This window comes from Limulus polyphemus, unplaced genomic scaffold (assembly GCF_000517525.1).
Source record: "Limulus polyphemus unplaced genomic scaffold, Limulus_polyphemus-2.1.2 Scaffold4780, whole genome shotgun sequence".
NCBI lineage: Eukaryota > Metazoa > Arthropoda > Merostomata > Xiphosura > Limulidae > Limulus > Limulus polyphemus.
In genome coordinates this window covers 16,738-37,863 of record NW_013670390.1, presented here as the reverse complement: position 1 = coordinate 37,863, position 21,126 = coordinate 16,738, and the positions used below count along the sequence as shown (strand labels likewise).

Here is a 21,126-nt window from a genome sequence, read left to right as displayed (position 1 = left end):
AATTTTCACTATGGAGATGCTAGTACAACTTTCAGTACCTCCATACAGTATGTAGTGGCAGAAGGTTTACAGAGACAGATAATAAAGTTTCAGTTCCTCTATACAGTATGTAGTGGCAGAAGGTTTACAGAGACAGATAATAAAGTTTCAGTTCCTCTATACAGTATGTAGTGGCAGAAGGTTTACAGAGACAGATAATAAAGTTTCAGTTCCTCCAAACAGTATCTAGTGGCAGAAGGTTTACAGTGACAGATAATAAAGGTTCAGTACCTCAATACAGTATCTAGTGCCAAGTATCAAAAGCTGTAGATCATTGGTATTTCAGTTCTAAAACCTCTAGCCTTTTTTAAAATTAGATGGACTTGAAAAGCAGTTACATAAGAAGTTGTTATTGGTGCTTTTATAAACAGCACATATTGAAGTTTAACATTAATATATGTTATACAATAAGGTTTAATAATGAACCCTCTGTTGTTTAGTGTAAAACCGCCTGCCTCGTACCACAACCACACAACTGACTCAAAATATATCCCCTGGCTCCTAAGTTTATGGGCTGGCTCCTAAATTTGAAAATATTTGTTGAGGCCTGCCGAGAGTAGCCTTCTTCCTGCTTCAAGCAGATTCTTGAAAGAGCAGTGTATTTTTGATCTTTTATACTGAATCAACTTACCCCTTTCTCCTTCCAGTCTGGAATCAACTCATCCAGAGCATGAGGTTCAAGACAAGCTCCAGACAAAATGTGACCACCTGCATAATATAACAGCAATTTTAAGCTCTTTGTATTCTTTATAAGTAATATAATTCAATCACTATAAGTAACATAGTTTGATCACTATAAGTAACATAGTTCAATCCCTATAAGTAACATAGTTCAATCCCTATAAGTAATGTAGTTCAATCACTATAAGTAATGTACTTCAATCACTATAATTAACATAGTTCCATCATTATAAGTAACAGTTCAATCATCATTAGTAATATAGTTCAATCATTATAAGAAATATAGGTCAATCACTATAAGTAACATAGTTCAATCACTATAAGTAACATAGTTCAATCATTATAAGTAACATAGTTCAATCATCATAAGTAATATAGTTCAATCATTATAAGAAATATAGGTCAATCACTATAAGTAACATAGTTCCATCATTATAAGTAACATAGTTCAATCATCATAAGTAATATAGTTCAATCATTATAAGTAACATAATTCAATCACTATAAGTAACATAGTTCAATCATCATAAGTAATATAGTTCAATCATTATAAGAAATATAGGTCAATCACTATAAGTACTATAGTTCCTATATTACAAGTAGTATGGTTTGAACATTATATTTAATTATCTGTGGTCAGTGCTAGGTATACATGTGTATGTTTAATTCTGATGAGACCAAAAGTTATATTAATTGAATATTTAAAAATTTCCTTTTAAAAATTTTAAACAGCATCTCCAATTATTTCAGTTGATCAATAACAACTGAAAATTCATGTTGCATTCCTTCAAAGTTCATAACACAGTTATAAGGCACATTGTATCATGTTAAAGCAAAAATAAGTTCAGTAAGTTCAGTCTTTCAGGTGATGACTCTTACCTACTTCTGCTGCCTTTTCAACAAGACACACTCGAAACTCTTTACCATGTTCATTAGCAAGTTGTTTGAACCTAATGGCTGCAGACATTCCAGCTGGACCTCCTCCAACAATGATTACATCAGTTTCATCAGCAAACCTTTCCATCTTTACACCTACCATACAAAACTGGATTAAGGTATCCAAACCATTCCATCTTTACACCTACCATACAAGTAATAACAAAACTGGATTAAGGTATCCAAACCATTCCATCTTTACACCTACCATACAGGTAATAATAAAATTGGATCATGATATCCAAACCGTTTGATCTTTACACCTACCATACAGGTAATAATAAAACTGGATTATGGTAACCAAACCATTCTATCTTTACACCTAACATACAGGTACTAAAACTAGATTATGGTATCCAAGTTGTTCCATCTTTACACCTAACATACAGGTAATAACAAAACTATATTATGGTATTCAAACTGTTCCATCTTTACACCTGCCATACAGGTAATAACAAAACCGGATTATGGTAACCAAACCGTTCTATCTTTACACCTAACATACAGGTACTAAAACTAGATTATGGTATCCAAGTTGTTCCATATTTACACCTAACATACAGGTAATAACAAAACCATATTATGGTATTCAAACTGTTCCATCTTTACACCTGCCATACAGGTAATAATAAAACCGGATTATGGTAACCAAACCGTTCTATCTTTACACCTAATATACAGGTAATAAAAATGGATTATGGTATCCAAACCATTCCATCTTGACACCTAACATACAGGTAATACCAAAACTAGGTTAAAGTATCCAAAGTCATGTAATATACTTAACCTTACAAGATATTTGTTTACAATATTTGATCGACATATATTCTACTCCAACTATTAGCTCAATGTGTAGGAATTTGTTTTAGTTTGAGAGACGAGACATATAGAGGTAGTACCCTTATTTCAGGTTTCCTGATCACAGATTTTACATCTTATTATGGTTCAACTGTTTGGTGTAGCTTGGAAAGGTATTTGTTTGTCAGATACCTTATTTGTCCACAATATAACACAATTTACATACTATTTTGTAAATTGTTAAAATTATTTCTGATTATTTTTATCCAGTCTTAAAAAGTGATTTTCTCTTTCAATTACCGATTTATAAACTCCTGAAACAAGTTATGCTTACTTTTTTTTTACTTTTTAAATGAGCCCTTCTGTTTTCAGGTAGAGTTTTCCTGAATTATTGAAATGAGTCCTGATTTTATGTTTGTTTAATTTTGTGAAGAATGCGGTTGTAAGGTAAATCATGAAGATAGGTAAGGCAGAGTTTCAAATAAATAATTTTGTACAGTTTATAAACTAAACATGTGTGACAAGAAAGAGTCTTTTCTTTCAAGTTAACTTAAATATATATATTATTTATGTTGCAGTTAGTTAAAACAAAAAAATTACCAACTCTGTTAAAAACAAGTATCACCAGTTCTGTTAAACACAAACATTACCAGCTCTGTTAAAAACAAATGTTATACGCTCCATTACACAGAAACATTACCAGTTCTCTTAAACCGAAGTTAACATTCTTCTAAACTGAAAATGCATTTCCAATACTTACCTCTGCTGACACTACAGCTATTTTTCGATCTCCAGAGTTTCCACTCTTTGCCCATCTAAGCATTGAAAACACTATCTCCAGTCTTTTATACACCACTCAAATGCACTTGGCAAATTCTAAATTGAAAAAATTCTTCACCAACTTCAATGCACCCTCTCTCCAGACAGTGTATATAAGCACCTCATTCAGGTAATGTAATCACGTTTTCAAGACATAAACTGGCTTTTAGTGGGGAGGTAGGGCGGGAGAGTGTCAGCAGAGGTAAATATTATTGGAAATACATTTTCAGTTTAGGAAAATGTTAACTTCCAAAACATACTTACCTCCGTTGACACTATAGCTAGAATCCCACATTGAGAACATGGAGGGGCCGGTGCAGACATGAACCATACAGAAAGTGTCTGTATAGAACAGGAGTTTACCAAGATAAAGATGATACAAGAGTGGGGGAGCTGCATTACAACCACAACAAATATGCTCTTCACCAGGAACTCAGTTCTTATATCAAAGGTGGAATAGAATATAAGTAATCATCAGTATAGGTCAGACCCAACCAGTTAGCTGAGGTTGGAATTAAGGGGTTGTGGTACATATGTCCTACATTGGTGGCTAGGGCTATTGGACCACAATGTTTATATATATACTTTTGATTGGCTCCCAACCTGTAGTGATGTGTTAAGAACCACCAGAATAACAACGAGAAAGTAAGTAACACCAAAGCAGACAAACTTTCTCCTCCACCTGAAGAAGTCCAAAAGGCAACATCCCAGGCTCAGAATGATGGGATTTTGTATGCCATACTCAATCAAAGGAACAGAACTTATCTGGTCTGGAATTATGAACATTCATCCTCACTCCCCAACCAAGTGGGCAAGAAATATTCCACTTGCCCCTAGAATTATGGAGAGAACGTAGAACCTGTGCTCAACCAAGGACCTAGGATGGAACCACTTCGTGTTCAGAATTACAAGGAGATAGTAGACCTCCTTCCATGAACAATATAAGAAACTGACATTGAACAAAGAGAAGAGCCATGCCCCTCCCAACCGGATAGCTCTGTATCAAATCTGAAGCTGAATTATGATTAGGCTCCCACGGAGGTTGGTGCCATTCTTACTGACACTCTGGGAAAAATATACAGAGGCCCGAGTATGAGGGCCTTCAGCTTCACCCTCTTCTCCAAGAGTAAAGGAACACACTAGAACACTCTGGAGGGAAAAGCCTCTGAGTGGCAAGGACTCCGCCACTAATACATTCGGGGGGGGGGGGTAATACGCATAGGGGAATCCTGAGAAACAGTGCTCTTGAAACTGCACTGAGCCCAATTTATTCAACCTGAAGATTGGCAGGGATGGGCAGGATCCCCTTTAGCTTTACTCATGATAGTCCATGAGTGGCAGTTCATAATAATAATAAGGTTATATCATCCAGTAGGCACTTAGATGGTCTTATGGAACACCACATTTCAACAGAGCCTGTTGCATCCTGTAGTAATTATAGTGAAAGTGGTTGCTAGTGCAGAACTGAAAAAAAAGCATCCTGCCTGAGCAACACTCTCACAGAGTGGTATCCAATGAAAAATAAAGGGACCCTAGAAATAAAAGAGAATATGATTGAGGAAAATACTCGCCTCTGGTTAAAATCTAACAGATGTAGTCAAAATAGTTACAGGAGGTAGTTGAAAACCCTCAGAAGAGGAAACTGCCAGATCATGTAAGTAATGAGATAGGAAAGTATTAAGAGTAGTCCACATAACAGCTCACACATTGTCTTCAAGAGAGCAATTCAACAGGGTGGCTAATGATATAGAGATATGACGAATCTGGTGAGATGTGACATGCAAAAGATACCTCTCCTGTAATGATAATCCATTATAGGCCATGTGAATCAATTTACGAAGCCATCTCATTAGGATAATTGGAGATAAATCAAAGGAAATGGAGAGATTTCAATGAATGAACAATCGATTTCTACTACCTCGAAATGAGTTAGCGTGAGCCACATAACATTTGAGGGCCCTAACTGGATATAACAAACGATAAGGATTGGAGCAGTCATAAAGGTGAGAAATGGCTGGCAAATGGATTGGTGAGAAGGATCTTTCTACTTGGTAAGAAAAGACCTATCGGGGTAAAGCAGGACAAATATGGAATGATAAAGAGTCCGATGCACATGGATTACAAACAACTCCAACCGATGACATCCACAAGCCAACAACAACAAAAAATATAATTTAAGAGAAATATGAAACAAAGAACACAAAGCTAAAGGCTCAAAGGGAGGATTAGACAATGAATTTAAAACTGTAAAATCCAGTAATTGAAAAGGTCATTTGGGTTGAAGAATATGAAAGAATTTAAGTAGACCTGATAGTACTGAGGATTCAAAAACCTTCTGATATTTGGAATACTGAAAATTAGTGGATAAAGATGCCTTATATAAAGCCACCGTAAATGAAGCAAGACCCCTCTCAAATAACCAAGTTATACAATGGGATATGGTGGACACTTTAGGATGAAGAGGGTTTAAATTCCTTTTAATACACAACTGATGATAAATATTCCAGTGGTTGTCAAGAGAGACAGACCTTGAAATATTGCCCAAATTGCACACAAATCTGAGAAACCTCTGGGAAGATTCCACTATGGGAATATGGAAATAAGTGTCAGTAACATCAAACTTGGTCATCCAGAGCCCTGGTGCAAAGTGCCATCATAGGTTGAGAAAAGATTCTTTTGTAAAGCAAGGAAGATCTAAAAATTGGTTGAGTCGAGACAGATTGGTAACTGGATGCCAATCTCCTGTCTTCTTGGGTACAATGAATAAACAGGAATAAAATCCTGGATGAATGGGATCGACCCTCTCTACTGCCATTTTGACTAACAACTCTCTTATGGCCTGGGAACGAAGCTCCACTCGCCGTAAATCTGTTGGAGGTGAAAAGGCAATCAGTTATGCAGATAATGGTGGAGGTGATGTAAATTGAATGACCAACCCTGAAGCCAAAACATGGAGTACCCATGGATTCCTGATGAAAGAACTCCAGATGTCCAGAAAGTGATATAATCATGCTCCCACTATTCCCTCGCCAACTGGATAGTCACCGACGCCATTGACAATGGTCTGCCCTAGCCAAAGATCCTCGAGAGTACAGAAGGACTCTATTATGGGAACCAATAGACCTGGGAACCAAAGGAGGAAGTTGGGAAACACTACAAGCCAACATTCCCAAATTAGCACCAGAAAGGCAAGAAATCAATGATGATAAAGAAGAATGTAAACATGCTGAATCACTTCATGATTCTAACATCTCTGGAACTCCAGCAAACAACATTGGATGGGGAATGTTGATGAGCTTCCAACAAAAGTTGGATCAGAGATAAATAGCTCAGGACAGTTGTGAGAGTAAGACGAATCTGAGGAAACTGTGATCTGTTTAAAGTGATCACAGATTCCAATCTAGACCCCTACAGATCCAAAAGGGGGTTCATTCATTTGGAATCTAAATGTACCTCCTCCTGGTGGTGATAAGCCAAAGCATGCTCTTCCAATAAATGTGGGGGATAAGGCATAGCTATCCCGTTGCATAACTGAGTGGCAAATCTACCAGCATGAACAGCAATATCAGGAGAAGGAGGAAAAACCAAGTTGTCACTTCTATCCTTTCTGCCAAAAAGGAAGGAGTAGAGTCAAATGCAATAGGAGAGACCTCAAAACTTCCCAAACCCAAGTAACCAACTGTCAATAGGGTCTGGAGGTGGCTGATCAAGATGATCCTCTATTGAAGCCAACCTAGTAAAAGAAGGAGCCAGAAAATACAAGTTTAAATTCTCCCCAGTTGGTCCGGGGTCATTTGCAAAAGCCACCCCAGAACCCACCGGAGAGACACCCTTGGTCCACAAACATGTTTCCATCTCACAACGGATCATATCACAGACAGTTTCGACTGAGAATGACCCCTCCCCTAGCCGTTAACAAACATCACATAGCAGAGGTGCTTATATACAGTACCTAAATAGAGGGCACATTGAAGTTGGTGAAGAATTTTGCAAATTAGAATTTGACAATGGCATTCAAGTGGTGTATAAAAAACTGGAGATAGTGTTTTCAATGCTTAGATGGGCAAAGAGTGGAAACCCCAGAAATAGAAAAATAGCTATAGTGTCAGCAGAGGTAAGTATATTTTGGAAACATTACCAGCTCTGTTAAATACAAATGTTACCAGCTCTCTTAAATATAAATGTTACCAGCTCTCTCAAACAGAAAAATTACTGGCTCTGTTAAAAGCAAACGTTACCAGCTCTGTTAAAAGCAAATGTTACCAGCTGTGTTAAAAGCAAATGTTAACAGCTCTGTTAAACAGAATCATTACTGGTTCTGTTAAAAACAAACATTACTGGTTGGTTCTGTTAAATACAAACATTACTAGCTGTGTTAAAAGGAAATGTTACCAGCTATGGTAAAAGCAAATGTTACCAGCTCTGTTAAACAGAATCATTACCAGCTCTGTTAAACAGAATCCTTAACGGTTCTGTTAAAAACAAACATTACCAGTTCTGTTAAATACAAACATTACCAGTTCTGTTAAATACAAACATTACCAGCTGTGTTGAACAGGAACATTACCAGCTCTGTTAAAAGACAAACATTACCAACTGTGTTGAACAGGAACATTACCAGCTCTCTTAAACAGAATAATTACCAGCTCTATTAAACAGTATCATTACCAGCTGTGTTAAAAATAAATGTTACTAGCTGTGTGGAAAACAAACGTTACTAGCTCTGTTAAACAGAAACATTACTAGTTCTGTTAAACAGAAACATTGGTGGCTCTACTAAACAGAAACATTACAGGCTCTGTTAAAAGCAAATGTTACCAGCTGTGTTAAACAGGAACATTACCAGCTCTGTTAAACATAAATGTTATCAAGTCCCATAAACACAAACATGACTGGCTCTGTTAAAAGCAAACTTAACCAGCTCTGTTAAACAGAATCATTACTGGTTCTGTTAAAAATAAACATTACCAGTTCTGTTAAATATAAACATTACCAGCTGTGTTAAACAGGAACATTACCAGCTGTGTTAAACAGAAACATTACCAGCTCTGTTAATAAAGAAACATTAGCAGCTCTGTTAACAGAAACATTATCAGCTCTGTTAAACAGAAACATTAGCAGCTGTGTTAAACAGAAACATTAGCAGCTGTGTTAAATAAAAATTTTACCAGCTCTCTTAAATACAAATGTTACCAGCTGTGTTAAACAGGAACATTACCAGCTCTTTTAAACACAAATGTTACCAGCTGTCAAGTGATATCTTCTACTAAAAGTATCTAGAATACACTAAACATGAACTCATTATTAAACTAATTCACTTTTATGTAATTACTAGAGTTACAAAATTTTTTAAAGAATAAAACTTAAAAAAATTTCTGTCCTTATTAAAGGATTCCTTCTGTTGTACTTTATAGGCAACACCTATTTCATTGAATTCCCAATCTCTAAGATATCTTTTGCAAACAAACAATTTTACGATAAAAATCAAAACATCACCTTTCCATCTTTCATCTGTTTCTCTTGGAATTATTGAATAGTGAGTTGTTATTTTTGGGTATAATTGTTCTGTTGAACACCATCTTCTAACTAGGAAGGCTATGTTTTGACCTTTAGAAATAAGAAATATAATGAGTAAACAACATAAAAAGTCACCCCATCTTAGAACAGACTGACATCTAGACACACATGAAAAAGTCATCCCATCTTATAACAAACTTATATGTAAACATAAAATAAAATTTCAGATTTGGCATGTGAAAAAATGCTCTAATCTGGAAGAGAGACTGGACAAGGATGATGACTGATGAAAAAAGCTTGAGAGATTTCCTTAAGAACTGGAGAGAGAAAAGGAGAATGGTCGAGAAAGAGATGGAATGTATTTGACAAAGGAATAAAGAGCTTTCAAAAAAATCAGGCTAAAAAGGATGTGAGATAAAGAAGAGTAGGATGTCTGAAGGGAGTGGTGAATGGATCAGTGGCAGTAAACCATCAATTTGCATTGATAAAGTGGAAGGTGGATGGCTGAAAAAAAAATTATCAGAAAACAGGCTACTCTGAAAACAAGCCCATCTTGCAAGGAACCAAACAAATTCCATGCATGAAGATGATGCTATATGACACCTCTTGGTGAAGGTTGGATGTCTGAGATTGATGTAAAAGGGGCCTACGAAGACTCCTCAGATGTCAAGATACCGACACCTTCACAACGTGCAGTAATGGTTGATTGTTGTGTAGAGAGGTAAATGTTTATAAAAGTTATAATTTTCCTATAGTGAAAATTCATTTCCGATAGATACTTACCTCCTCTCATAACATTAGCTATTCTCATTCAGTGCTGCCCTCTATATGCAAACTTTTCTTTATGCATGCCCCCCCCCTGGTGGAATTACTCTATTCTAACATCTCTCTTTGGTAAATCATCATGCATTATCTCTTACCAATAGTAGCATGATATGCTCATGTGATGCATGTGACTCCCTTTACAATCTTCTACCAAACCTTCACTTTGAAGTTTGGCAGAAAGTGTAAGCACTGGAGAAGGGGGGAGGAAGGGTGGAAAGTGTGAGAAAGGTATGTATCTATCAGAAATACTTTTTCAGTGCAGGAAAATTATAGCTTCCAATACAGTACTTGCTCCCTCCCGCTCACAAGATTAGCTAGAATTCCACATTGAGAAGGAGGAGGCACCGATGTGAGGGAATGAAAGAAGTACCCATGAAACCATCTGAAGGATACCCCTTACAATGAGAGATACAGATATGAAGATCAGAAGAGGGGAGCCACTTCTGAGCCAGGTATACTCGTTGCCCATGTGCGGAATGTGTAAGATATAATGGCAAAAATTGATGAGGTTTAGAGTGGCTAGGGTGCAGCAGACCATACTCAACTACATCCAAAACCTCCTCGTGGGGTACTGACATTCATGCGAGGGTAGGATGAGGATCATACTGTCTTCAACTCAAACCCAAGAATCAGGGATTAAGATCTGCACCGATTTCTGGGTATGACACGAGGATCATCTCTGATCTATCAATCCGAGAATTGACATCTGGTATTGAAAGGATGTCTATTACATGGAATAAACTCCCCCAATCATGGCACAAGCCAGCACCATCCAAATGCAATAACATCTCCAAAGAAAAAAAATGAGGGATAGACAAGAACAGAACCATAACAATTCCACATACCACTGCTGTGACCCACGACACATAAGTAATTGGAGGAGGAAGATAGACAACCCGAACCCCCATGTGAAGATTTCTGATGATTGGTTCACTCTAATTCAAAACGTCTTTGTGGGGTACCAACATCCATGCTAGAGTAGGATGATGTCTCCCAATCGAAGGGGTGAACTGCATTTCAATGGCCTAACTCTAGTATTTATGTAAATGGTATCAGGAGACCATGTCATCCGGTAGGGTGACAGCTCAACTTCAGTGGTTGTGTAAGTGGTGTCAGGAGGCCAAGTCATCCAGTATAGTGATGGCTCAATTCCTCTGGAGGCCACATCATGCAGTTAGGCAATGGCTCAACTCCAGTTGTTGTGTAAAAGTTATCAGAAGGTCACGTCGTACAGCAAGATGATGGCTCAACTCCTCTGGAGGCCCTACTCTCGACTAGCTCTTTGTATGTGAAATTCATTCAGGAGGTTGCCTCCATGGTTAACCACCCCAGCAGCTTGGAACTGGAAAGTGGTAAGGACTCCCATTCTTCACTCAAGGAAAGGAAGGTGACAATGCAGTGGAGAGTCTGAAGGAATGTCACCACCAGAGACATTGCAATGGGTGACCATGAAACCATATTTTGAAAAGCAGACCATACTGAGTTATTCAATCGAAACATGGCAGAGAAGAGCAGCAATCCCCTGTTGCTTTACCCATGCAGTTCCTGGATGGTACGGTCTAAGATGGGCATGTTTATGAAGCGAAATAATGTGAGGTTATTCACTATCAAGCGATCTTATGGAATAACCCATCTTGATGGTTAGCATGTGAAGCCTTGAAAAATAAAGTGCGAGTCAACATGGCTGAACAGTGCAGATTTAGAGTTAAAGAATACCAGGTCAGCCACCACCTACCACAGATCCGGTCAAGGGTAAAGATGGAATATAGAAAGAAGGGTAATAGGAGAAAAGGATAAACAACCCTACTGAGCTGCCAAGGTCTAAGGAAGAAAGGAATGATTGGGATAAAGGGTATGTAAACCATCAATGTCCACAGGCTAAGAAAAGAAGGAACTACGTTTTACCCCTATCGGCACAGGTACCCTTTACTGTGCATGACACAAGGTTTTAGTGTCTTACATTCAAAACTTTATTAAACTGCTTTTTGTTTATGTTATACCAATTAGAATATTATAAAATCTTAGCTAATAATCCATATTTTAATAGTATACAAATTTTAAGTTCTTAATTCTATAAGGCAGTATTTAAAAAAATCCTGAATTTCCCTTAATGTGACACACATGACACATTTTCTCTTCTTTATTTTATCCATCACCCATCCAAAAAGTACGAAATTCAACATAAATTACTTACTATAAAATCATCATTTCTCAGACAAACTAATTTTTATAGCTTTCAATTTTGTTTGGTAACAGAGCTATCAAATAGAAAATCAGACCCCTCCTGCCACATCCTCTCCTTCAGGATTTGTTAATAGTACTCTCTTATGTTTAATTATATATTACCTATGACAAATAGAAAGTGGACGTTTTCATCTATCAAATGACATTTTAGTACATTGTGTTCTGAACAGATTAGCATTAATTTAACTTATAATACATGGTTCATTCCCATGGAAAAGTTAATGACTAGCTGGGATAAATTTGTAATGGCTCTTGTCTCATGATTGGGATAAAGGGTATGTGAAACGTCAATGGCAAATAAATCCGACCATTGATGTCCACAGGCTAAGAAAAGAAGGAAATATGTTTTAAGGGGCAGATGAAACAAGGAACACATGGAAAGTGGTTCAAATGGAGGTAAATTAAGGGTATGGAAGACCACATTAATGTCTCAGTCTAGAAGGGGAGGATGCTTGGGAGGTTGATGTATTCAGAAGAAACGCATAAGCATGGTAATAACAGGGGAAGTAAAAACCCAACAGTATTGACAAAAATGGAAGGTATGGGATAAAGCCACCTGATATCCAGAAAGCAATGATACCGAAAACCCATTATCAAACAGCCAGGTGAGAAATTCCACCACACAAGCCACAGAAGGCTTGTCAGCAGGAAACCACCTGTTACAAGACAAACAACAAAAGAATTTTCACTTGCATTGGTATACTTCCATGGAAGATGGCTGTATGGAATGAGCTAACAAGGAAGCGACTCAATGTGTGAAACCAGATCATCTCACCAAGGAACAGACAAAAGCAAGGTGTGAAGCAGCAGGCCTGCCAATGTATGTGCATTGTCGAGCCACCATTGAAGATCATCTCACAAGGAAGTAGGAAAGGAAATAAGGGTGGAAAGAGGATCCCAAGCAAAGGTTCCATCATTTGTGAAGCACCCACTGAAGGGATCTCACATGGGTACAACCATGAGGAACCAGTGCAGTCATGAAAGATCACATCCCCAAAAGCGAGAGAAACTCGCGAGCAGTAACTGACTGAGCTGAAAGGGCATGGTGACCCAAAAATTCCATTGAATAAAGACGTAAAGGAAAAGGCAGAGTGCGACTGATATCCATGTTGAAAAAGACCACCAAATGGACTAGATATATAATTAGTCAAAGGAATGACTTCTCCAATTTGATAAATCAGCCAAACTAAGCCCCTACCAAAAGGAGTTGGTAAGAATGAGTGGCCGATTCCTGATTGGAGTGAGCCAGTCGTCCATGTAATAATGAAATTGTATCCCAAGAGCATGGAGATGACATGCAAAAGCCTAGAACATGCAACAAAACACATAAAGAGCCGAGGTAAGTCAAAGGGGAGGGCCAAAATTAGTAAACCACCCCGAGATGGACAAACCAAAGGTAAGGTTGAGAGCAATATGCTATCAGAATGTGGAGGTAAGCATTGGAGACATCCATTTTCATCATTCACAACCCTGGAGAAAACGCCCATCTCAGGGTGAAAAAAGACTCCATGGTGAACTTGTAGAGTGCTATGAAGCAGATGAGGCAAGATAAATCGATGCCTTGTCGCCAATCCCTATTTGCTTGGGGAGAAGGAAAAGACAGGAATAAAAAACTCCAGAAGGATGGTGAACTGGTTCAATTGCTCACCTCAAAAGCAATTCTCAAACCACTTCTGACAGACACTGGCAGGTCACAGGATCTTGAGAAGGAGGAGGGAAAGAAATGGGGCAAGAAGAACAGAAGGTGGGGAAAGAAACTAGATAACGAATCCTTCTGACTAAACCTTTATCACCCATTCATTGTCGCTGAAGAGATGCCAGCAAGGAAGAAACCCTAATAATCAAGCTCCCACCAAACCCAAACCCACAGGGAAGTCACCGGTACTGGTGGCAATAGAGGAAATCGACGAGAAGGAATACCCTAATTAGAAAGAACAGGTAAGGGTTGGGAGAATGAAGGATGAAAAATGGGAATAGGTGGCATATGAGGCTCTGACAGAGAGAAACGGACTACAAAAGTCATAAGGGTTCATTGCTGGCAGCTGATGTCACCTGAGATTCGATAGTTTCTAGGACTGTATCAAAGACTTAACGTCTCAGAAAAGGTGCAAGACATAAATCTATGAGATATGTTGAGGGTAAATTGACATGAGCCAAAACTGTGTCCCGACCTATAAAGTCCCAACAACAAAGAAACCACATATGCAACACCAAAGTTGAGGACAAAATGCAGGCTAAAGTGGAGGAAAGAAGTGTAAAGGTATCTGCAGAAAAACCCTCATGTTTTCTGTGGAGAGCCTCCGATAGGAGATGTATGGAATAAAGATACCATAAGAGGTTGGTTAGGGTAAGATGTAGGCGAGAATATTGGACACGTTATTCAGGAGCCACCCTCCAAATAGGTAATAATGAACCTAACAAATGCTGATCTAAAAACGGATAGTCTGCACAATGGAAAGAAAGGGCAAACTGATTAGAAGTCCTTGGGGGGTGCAGCATGTTGATCCCCTCACTTAATTGTAAGACAAATTGAATATCAAAAGAATGGTTGGGAAGCTTGTTCATGTAACAAGAAAGGATGAGGTGAATAAGAGATAGGGGAAAAAAAGATAAAACATCACAAACTTGAGACACAAAACCTGTAAATACTGAATCAGACCTAGGTGACTCCTCAGGCTGCAAATGGGCAGGAACAACAAACTCTGGAGGCAGGAAAAGACGATCAAAGTTCTCAGCATTCTGAACAAGTTCAGTTGGCTCGGGAGGAGCCTGAATAATGTCTGGGGACAAAGGTGACCATATAGTGCTCAATCTCTCGATGTATAAAAGCAGAGAGATCCACTGTTGGGTCACCCACACCTGAGGCCTGAGAAAAAATACTTGTTATTGGTGTGACTTAAGTAGTAATGTGAACTCTGGAATTCATAGAACAAGAAAATGTTCACAAAATTTGAGTGCAGAAATATAGCAACAAGAATGAACTGGTATAAAAGAAAATCAAGTCAAAAAGGAACCACTTCACAAGAGTAAAAAAAATGTGTTTGTTATAGTGGAAGCACTAGGCACATAGTTAAAAGTACATCTTAACTCAAATGCTGCCAAATGGGAAGTGAAGGTTCGGTAGAGGAGTGTAGATGGAGTCACATACATCATGTGAGCATATCATGCTACTATTGGTTAAGAGATGATGAATGATGATTTACATGAGACATGTTGGAATATAGCAATTCTAATAGGGGGAAGCTAAAGTATTGTGTCATGCATAAAGAAAAAGTCTGATTATAGATGGTAGCACTGAATGAGAATAGCTAATCTTGTGAGAGGAGGTAAGTACTATACCAGAATGATATTTTTATATGATTAACTTTGAATAAACAATGGACAAATCAAGATGATTATGGAAAAATATACCTGCAATTAATGTGACTCTTACTAAAAGGTGTAATCTTTCAGCTAGACTATTTAAACTAAGGCTTACTACTGCTTAAAACCTACAAACAACAACAACTTAAGACTTATAAACAAAAACAACTTGGCTTAAAACCTATAAACAACAGGTTAAGCCCTAAAAGAACAGCTTCTACCTTTTTCACCAACTCTTAATGATATTGGACACTTTTAGAAGTTCTGTTTCAAAATTACTATACTTTACTCCTGGTATCTGATCTTAATCAATTGATTCTAGTTCTAGTCTTAAGTCAATAAACTTTTGCTTCCAAATTAAACTGGACTGAAACTAAAATAGTTGCAGATTCATTTAACAGAAATTAAAGTTTAATGATAAATAGAAGAACAACGGCAACAACAATGAACATTTGACACATGTGTATGGTAACAAACATTTATTTCGTGAATGTTTCAGAATGTACATATTCCATCTTCGGCAAGCTATATTGGACCAGATAAAATATTATGTACAAAATTTCTAAAGTTCCAACATTTTATAAAGAGTAATTAGAACACAGAATAAAAGGATGAGGTCAATTAAAAACAAACAAATAAACAAAAAAGAATAGGATAATGCAACAATTGTAACAATATTATAAAAGTTATTCAGAACAGGCTTAATAGTAGTGAAGTTGTGTTATTGTTTAATGTTGGGAGTTCATTTGTAATAGAGACTTTCTTTAATTAAAAGTTCAATATTGGATGATCCAGATAAGATGACTTTGAAATTCGTAATCAAGATGGGGTGTTTGTTGTTTCCACTACATGTGCGAATCATGGAGTCTGGTTGGTTTAATAGTTTTTTACCAGTTCTGCTTGACAGTCCCATATGCTAGCAGGTGTAAACAGTGTATAGTTCTGCAAATAGAAGTGGAATTTGTGTGTATTTATATATGAACCTGGAACATATAGGTGTAGGTAATAGGGCCTTATATCTTAACAGATTTTGTCTTTTGAAAGGTCAATTAAATATCATTTGTAGTTAAACTTGTGGAAAATTAATCAATTAATCTAAAAATTTATGACTTCACTATGAAGTTTAGCTCACCTAAAAAAGGAACAATCAGTCTTTACGGATATTTGTCTACAGTGTATGGTTTCTTTGGGGGTTCAATTTCTTGAGAAAGAAACTTGGGTGTTAGGGTTTGAATAAAATGCAAGGGATAGCTGTTTTATATTACATTGTGGTTACTGTTCAGTATGAAGAGATAGGTACAACAGATGTTATATGCTCTATTAATAAGACTGAGTATAAGGTTATATTTAAAGAAGTTCGGAATAAAACTTTTGAAACATATATGTTATCCTGTATATGTTTGCTTACAATAAACAGATGTTGTGAAATGGTTATCTAATCTGCTGATTTGGATATCAAGTAACGGCAATTTACCATTTTTGTCAGGTTCACAAGTAAAATTAATGTTAGGGTGTTCAATATAGCTTCCCGCAAATGGAATACATACATTCTGAAGCGTTCAAAAATTAAATGTTTGTTACCATAAACATGTGTCAAATCTTCATTGTTGTTGACATCATTCTACTGTTTATCAACTAGATGGATTTCAAAATTATGCAAATATATCTAGTCAAACATGTCTAATTTTACATTTTCTAAAATTACTGTATCAAAGTACTTTATGAATTTTGCAGTTTCTTTGAATTCTCTGAGCTGTACAAATCTTGATGAAAACTGCTTCTGAATTGACCTTATAATTTCTAACTTTGGCTGTTATGGAATGTTAGGATAATGGAATCTTCTGTTATTTATAAAAGCACTTGGAAAGTTGTACTTTACATAACATCTTATTATAGTTTTAGAACAAATGTATTTGGTAAGAATATTTCAAAATTTGGTAATTTTACTATTATTTTAAATTTAAATTTGTTTTATATAGTATATGGACAACCAAAGATCATTACTATACTAAACTCTAAAATAAAATACTCAAAACCAAATCTTATCATTCAAATATTTACAAAACCTTCCTTTAAACTCCCTGTTGGAGGCAGTAAATTTAAGTGAGATTAAGGAAAAGCTTGATAACTATATGAATGAAAAGGGCTGGTTTTAAGATTTTTATTTTTTATTTTTTTTCTAACTTAGTTGTTTCATAGTTTTAGTTTAGTTTAGAGGATGGGACAACCGAGATGGACCAGTAGGTCCTTCTTGTCTCAAAACATTATGTTATGTTATGTATGTTAAATTAAGTGTATCTACGACATCTGAAAGCAACACATTCCAAGGGCCAAACACCCTATTAGAAAAATAAAGGTCTCTCAGTTGAAAATGGCTCCTATCCTGACAAAGTTTATTTGTGTTGTCTAGCCTTATGATTCTTGATTCTCACCATTAAATAGAAAAAAAGGTGATGCTAAAATACTATCAATTATCTTAATCTTAAACACTTCAAACAGATCCTCTATAATTCTTTTTTCAAAAGAAAACAATTTCAGTAATCTTAGCCCATTCACTGCAGCTGTTCTGTAGATAGGGTGGATGATTTTCTTTAGTATACTTCAGTATACCGAAGCACTGTTATAAAACAATGGGCCAATCATATTTTGTCAGAACCCCTCACAATGTCAACAAAATCCCATATATGGCATAGTTACAGTGTACAGAAGAAAAAGTCCAACCTGTATATGTGACAGCTGCAGTGAATGGGTTAGCATATCCCCATATGATAACCTTCAGATCCTAGATACCATCCTAGAAGCCTTCTTCTGAACCCTTTCAGATAATTCAATGTCCGTACTATACTAAGAAGTCCAGAACTAAATACACTGTTCTAAACAAGGCCTAACCAGTGACCTACAAAAGAACATTATAACATATTTAGACTTCTGTTCAATATTTCTGTACACACAACCTAAAATCCTATTTGTTCTACCATATCACCTATAGAACTGCAATCTAATATCCTGGATCATACCACCTGTATGACTGTTATCTAATATTCTGGATCATACCACCTGTATGACTGCTAGTTAATATTCTGGATCATACCACCTGTACGACTGTTATCTAATATTCTGGATCATACCACCTGTATGACTGCTATATAATATTTTGGGTCATACAACCTGTATCACTGCTTTCAAATATTCTGGATCACATCACCTGTATCACTGCTTATATCCTGGATCACATCACCTATATGACTGCTATCTGATATCATTAATCACACCACCTGCATGACTGCTAATTAATGTTCTGGATCACACCACCTGCATCACAGATATTTAATATCCTGGATCACACTACCTGTATGACTGCTATATAATATTCTGGATCACACCACCTGTAGGACTGCTATTTAATATCTTGGATCATACCACCTCTATGACTACTAGCTAATATCCTGGATCATACCATCTGTATGATTGTATTTAATGTTCTGGAACATATCACCTCTATGACTACTACCTAATATTCTAGATCACACAATCTGCATGACTGCTAAGTAATACTTAGGATCATACCACCTTTAGAACTGCTATTTAAAATCCTGGATCATATCACCTATAGGACCAATATCTGATATCCTGGATCATACCACCTGTATGACTGCTATTTAAAATCCTGAATTGTATCACCTATAGGACAGAAATATTGTATCATGAATCACATTACCTGTATGACTGCTATCTAATATCCTGGATCAAATCACCTGTATGATTGCTACCTAATATCCTGGATCACACCACCTTTATAACTCCTATTTAAAATCCTGAATTATATCACCTATATGATTGTTATCTAATATTCTGAATCATACCACCTGTATGACTGTTATCTAATATTCTGGATCATACCACCAGTATGACTGCTATTTAATATTCTGGACAACACCACCAGAATGACTGCTGTTTAAAATCCTGGATCATATCACCTATAGGATTGCTATTCAATATCCTGGATCATACCACCTGTATGACTGCTATCTAATATTCTGGATCACACCACCTGTAAGACTGCTATTTAATATCCTGGATCACACCACCTGTAAGACTGCTATTTAATATCCTGGATCATACCACCTGTATGACTGTTATCTAATATTCTGGATCATACCACCTGTATGACTGCTATCTAATCTTCTGGATCACACCACCTGTATGACTGCTATTTGAAATCATGGATCATATCACCTACATGATTGCTATCTAATATCCTGGATCATACCACCTGTATGACTGTTATGTAGTATCCTGGATCATACCACCTCTAAGACTGGTATTTAATATCCTGGATCATATCACCTCTATGACTGCTACCTAATATCCTGGATCACACCACCTGTAAGAGTGCTACCTAATATCCTGGATCATACCACCTGTATGACTGTTATCTAATATTCTGGATCATACCACTTGTATGACTACTATCTAATATTCTGGATCACACCACCTGTATGACTGCTATTTGAAATCATGGATCATATCACCTACATGATTGCTACCTAATATCCTGGATCACACCACCTGTATGACTGCTATATAATATCCTGGATCACACCACCTGTATGACTGCTATCTAATATTCTGGATCACACCACCTGTATGACTGCTATTTGAAATCACAAATCATATCACCTACATGATTGCTATCTAATATCCTGGATCATACCAACTGTATGGCTGCTATCTAATATCCTGGATCATACCAACTGTATGACTGCTATTTAATATCCTTGATGATACCACCTGTATGACTGGTATTTAATATCCTTGATCATATCACCTCTATGACTGCTATCTAATATCCTAATATATGATTTGTGATCATAAATGAACTATATATTTTTCTGGAGATTTTGAGTGAGTCTTTCTTTATGTTATGGTTCTGTTGATTTCAAAAGTTGCAACGTACGTTATGTGAAGTTCTGTTTTTATTGTTTGTAATTTTACTATTTCTACTTAGTTATACATTTAGGATAACCAGGGTAGGCTGAAAGGGCTACTACTACGAAATGTGAGAGTGTATGATTTCTACGTTAAACTTAAAATAATCACACTGCTTGACTTATTATGTATTTGAAACGAATGAAAGTGTTATCACTATCGTGGTTTAATAATAATATTATAACCGATACCTCATGAGAAAATTATACTGCAACTTACACTTAGAATTAGAACTTGGAGGGAGGACCATAGGCTTAAGCACACATTGATCACAGAATTACTTGAGGGTATTTTCATACAAGACAAAGTTTCTCCCAGAGTAAATTACAATAAATCTAATTAACAATCAGGTAGAAATTCACTGCAAATTATTATTAATATAATATGATCCACTGCATAGCCGTGGGAACCAAAATTAAATATAAATCATAATAAATTATAGTCCATCATTCATCAATGGCATCACAACTTATAGATCGATATTAAAGTCTTAAATCTATGTCCACCTGTTTATCAATCCTAATATAATGTATTCAAAAACCCTTAAAAGAAATGAATGTTCCATATTAAAATCATATGATTATTAACGACTCCTACCTTGCAGTTGCAGTTTTTTCAAGGTCGCCATGTTAACACGAGAGATAAACAACAGGCCATCTAGTAGCATAAACATGATATTCACGGTAAAAGAAATATTTAAAAAATCTTCACACAGCTTACCGATTTTAGAGATTAGGCTTCGCCAGGATGGGCGTTAATATCGAATGCTGCAATATTATCAATACGTATAATTATAGTCATTAACTATCTTACACACTAATATATATATATATATCTTCACAATTATCAATTTTGAATATAATTATTTAAATATTTCTATGTAATTGTTATTATAGATCTATGGTTCCAGGCTAT

The 21,126-nt window shown here is 36.4% G+C and overlaps 1 protein-coding gene across 1 annotated transcript in view; it reads right to left on the bottom strand.

Moving 5' to 3' along the window:
- Window positions 1-20,876, bottom strand: part of LOC106471676 (electron transfer flavoprotein-ubiquinone oxidoreductase, mitochondrial-like) — a 47,294-nt gene extending 26,418 nt beyond the window's left edge. Inside the window, exons 1-4 of the mRNA XM_013932293.2 lie at window positions 20,809-20,876; window positions 8,770-8,880; window positions 1,600-1,752; window positions 671-747 (exon numbers count right to left, since the gene is read on the bottom strand). Of these exons, the coding sequence (XP_013787747.2) occupies window positions 671-747; window positions 1,600-1,752; window positions 8,770-8,880; window positions 20,809-20,839 (372 nt within the window). The 5' untranslated portion in view covers window positions 20,840-20,876. The remainder of the gene's footprint in view (window positions 1-670; window positions 748-1,599; window positions 1,753-8,769; window positions 8,881-20,808) is intronic.
- Window positions 20,877-21,126: the final 250 nt, after the last annotated feature.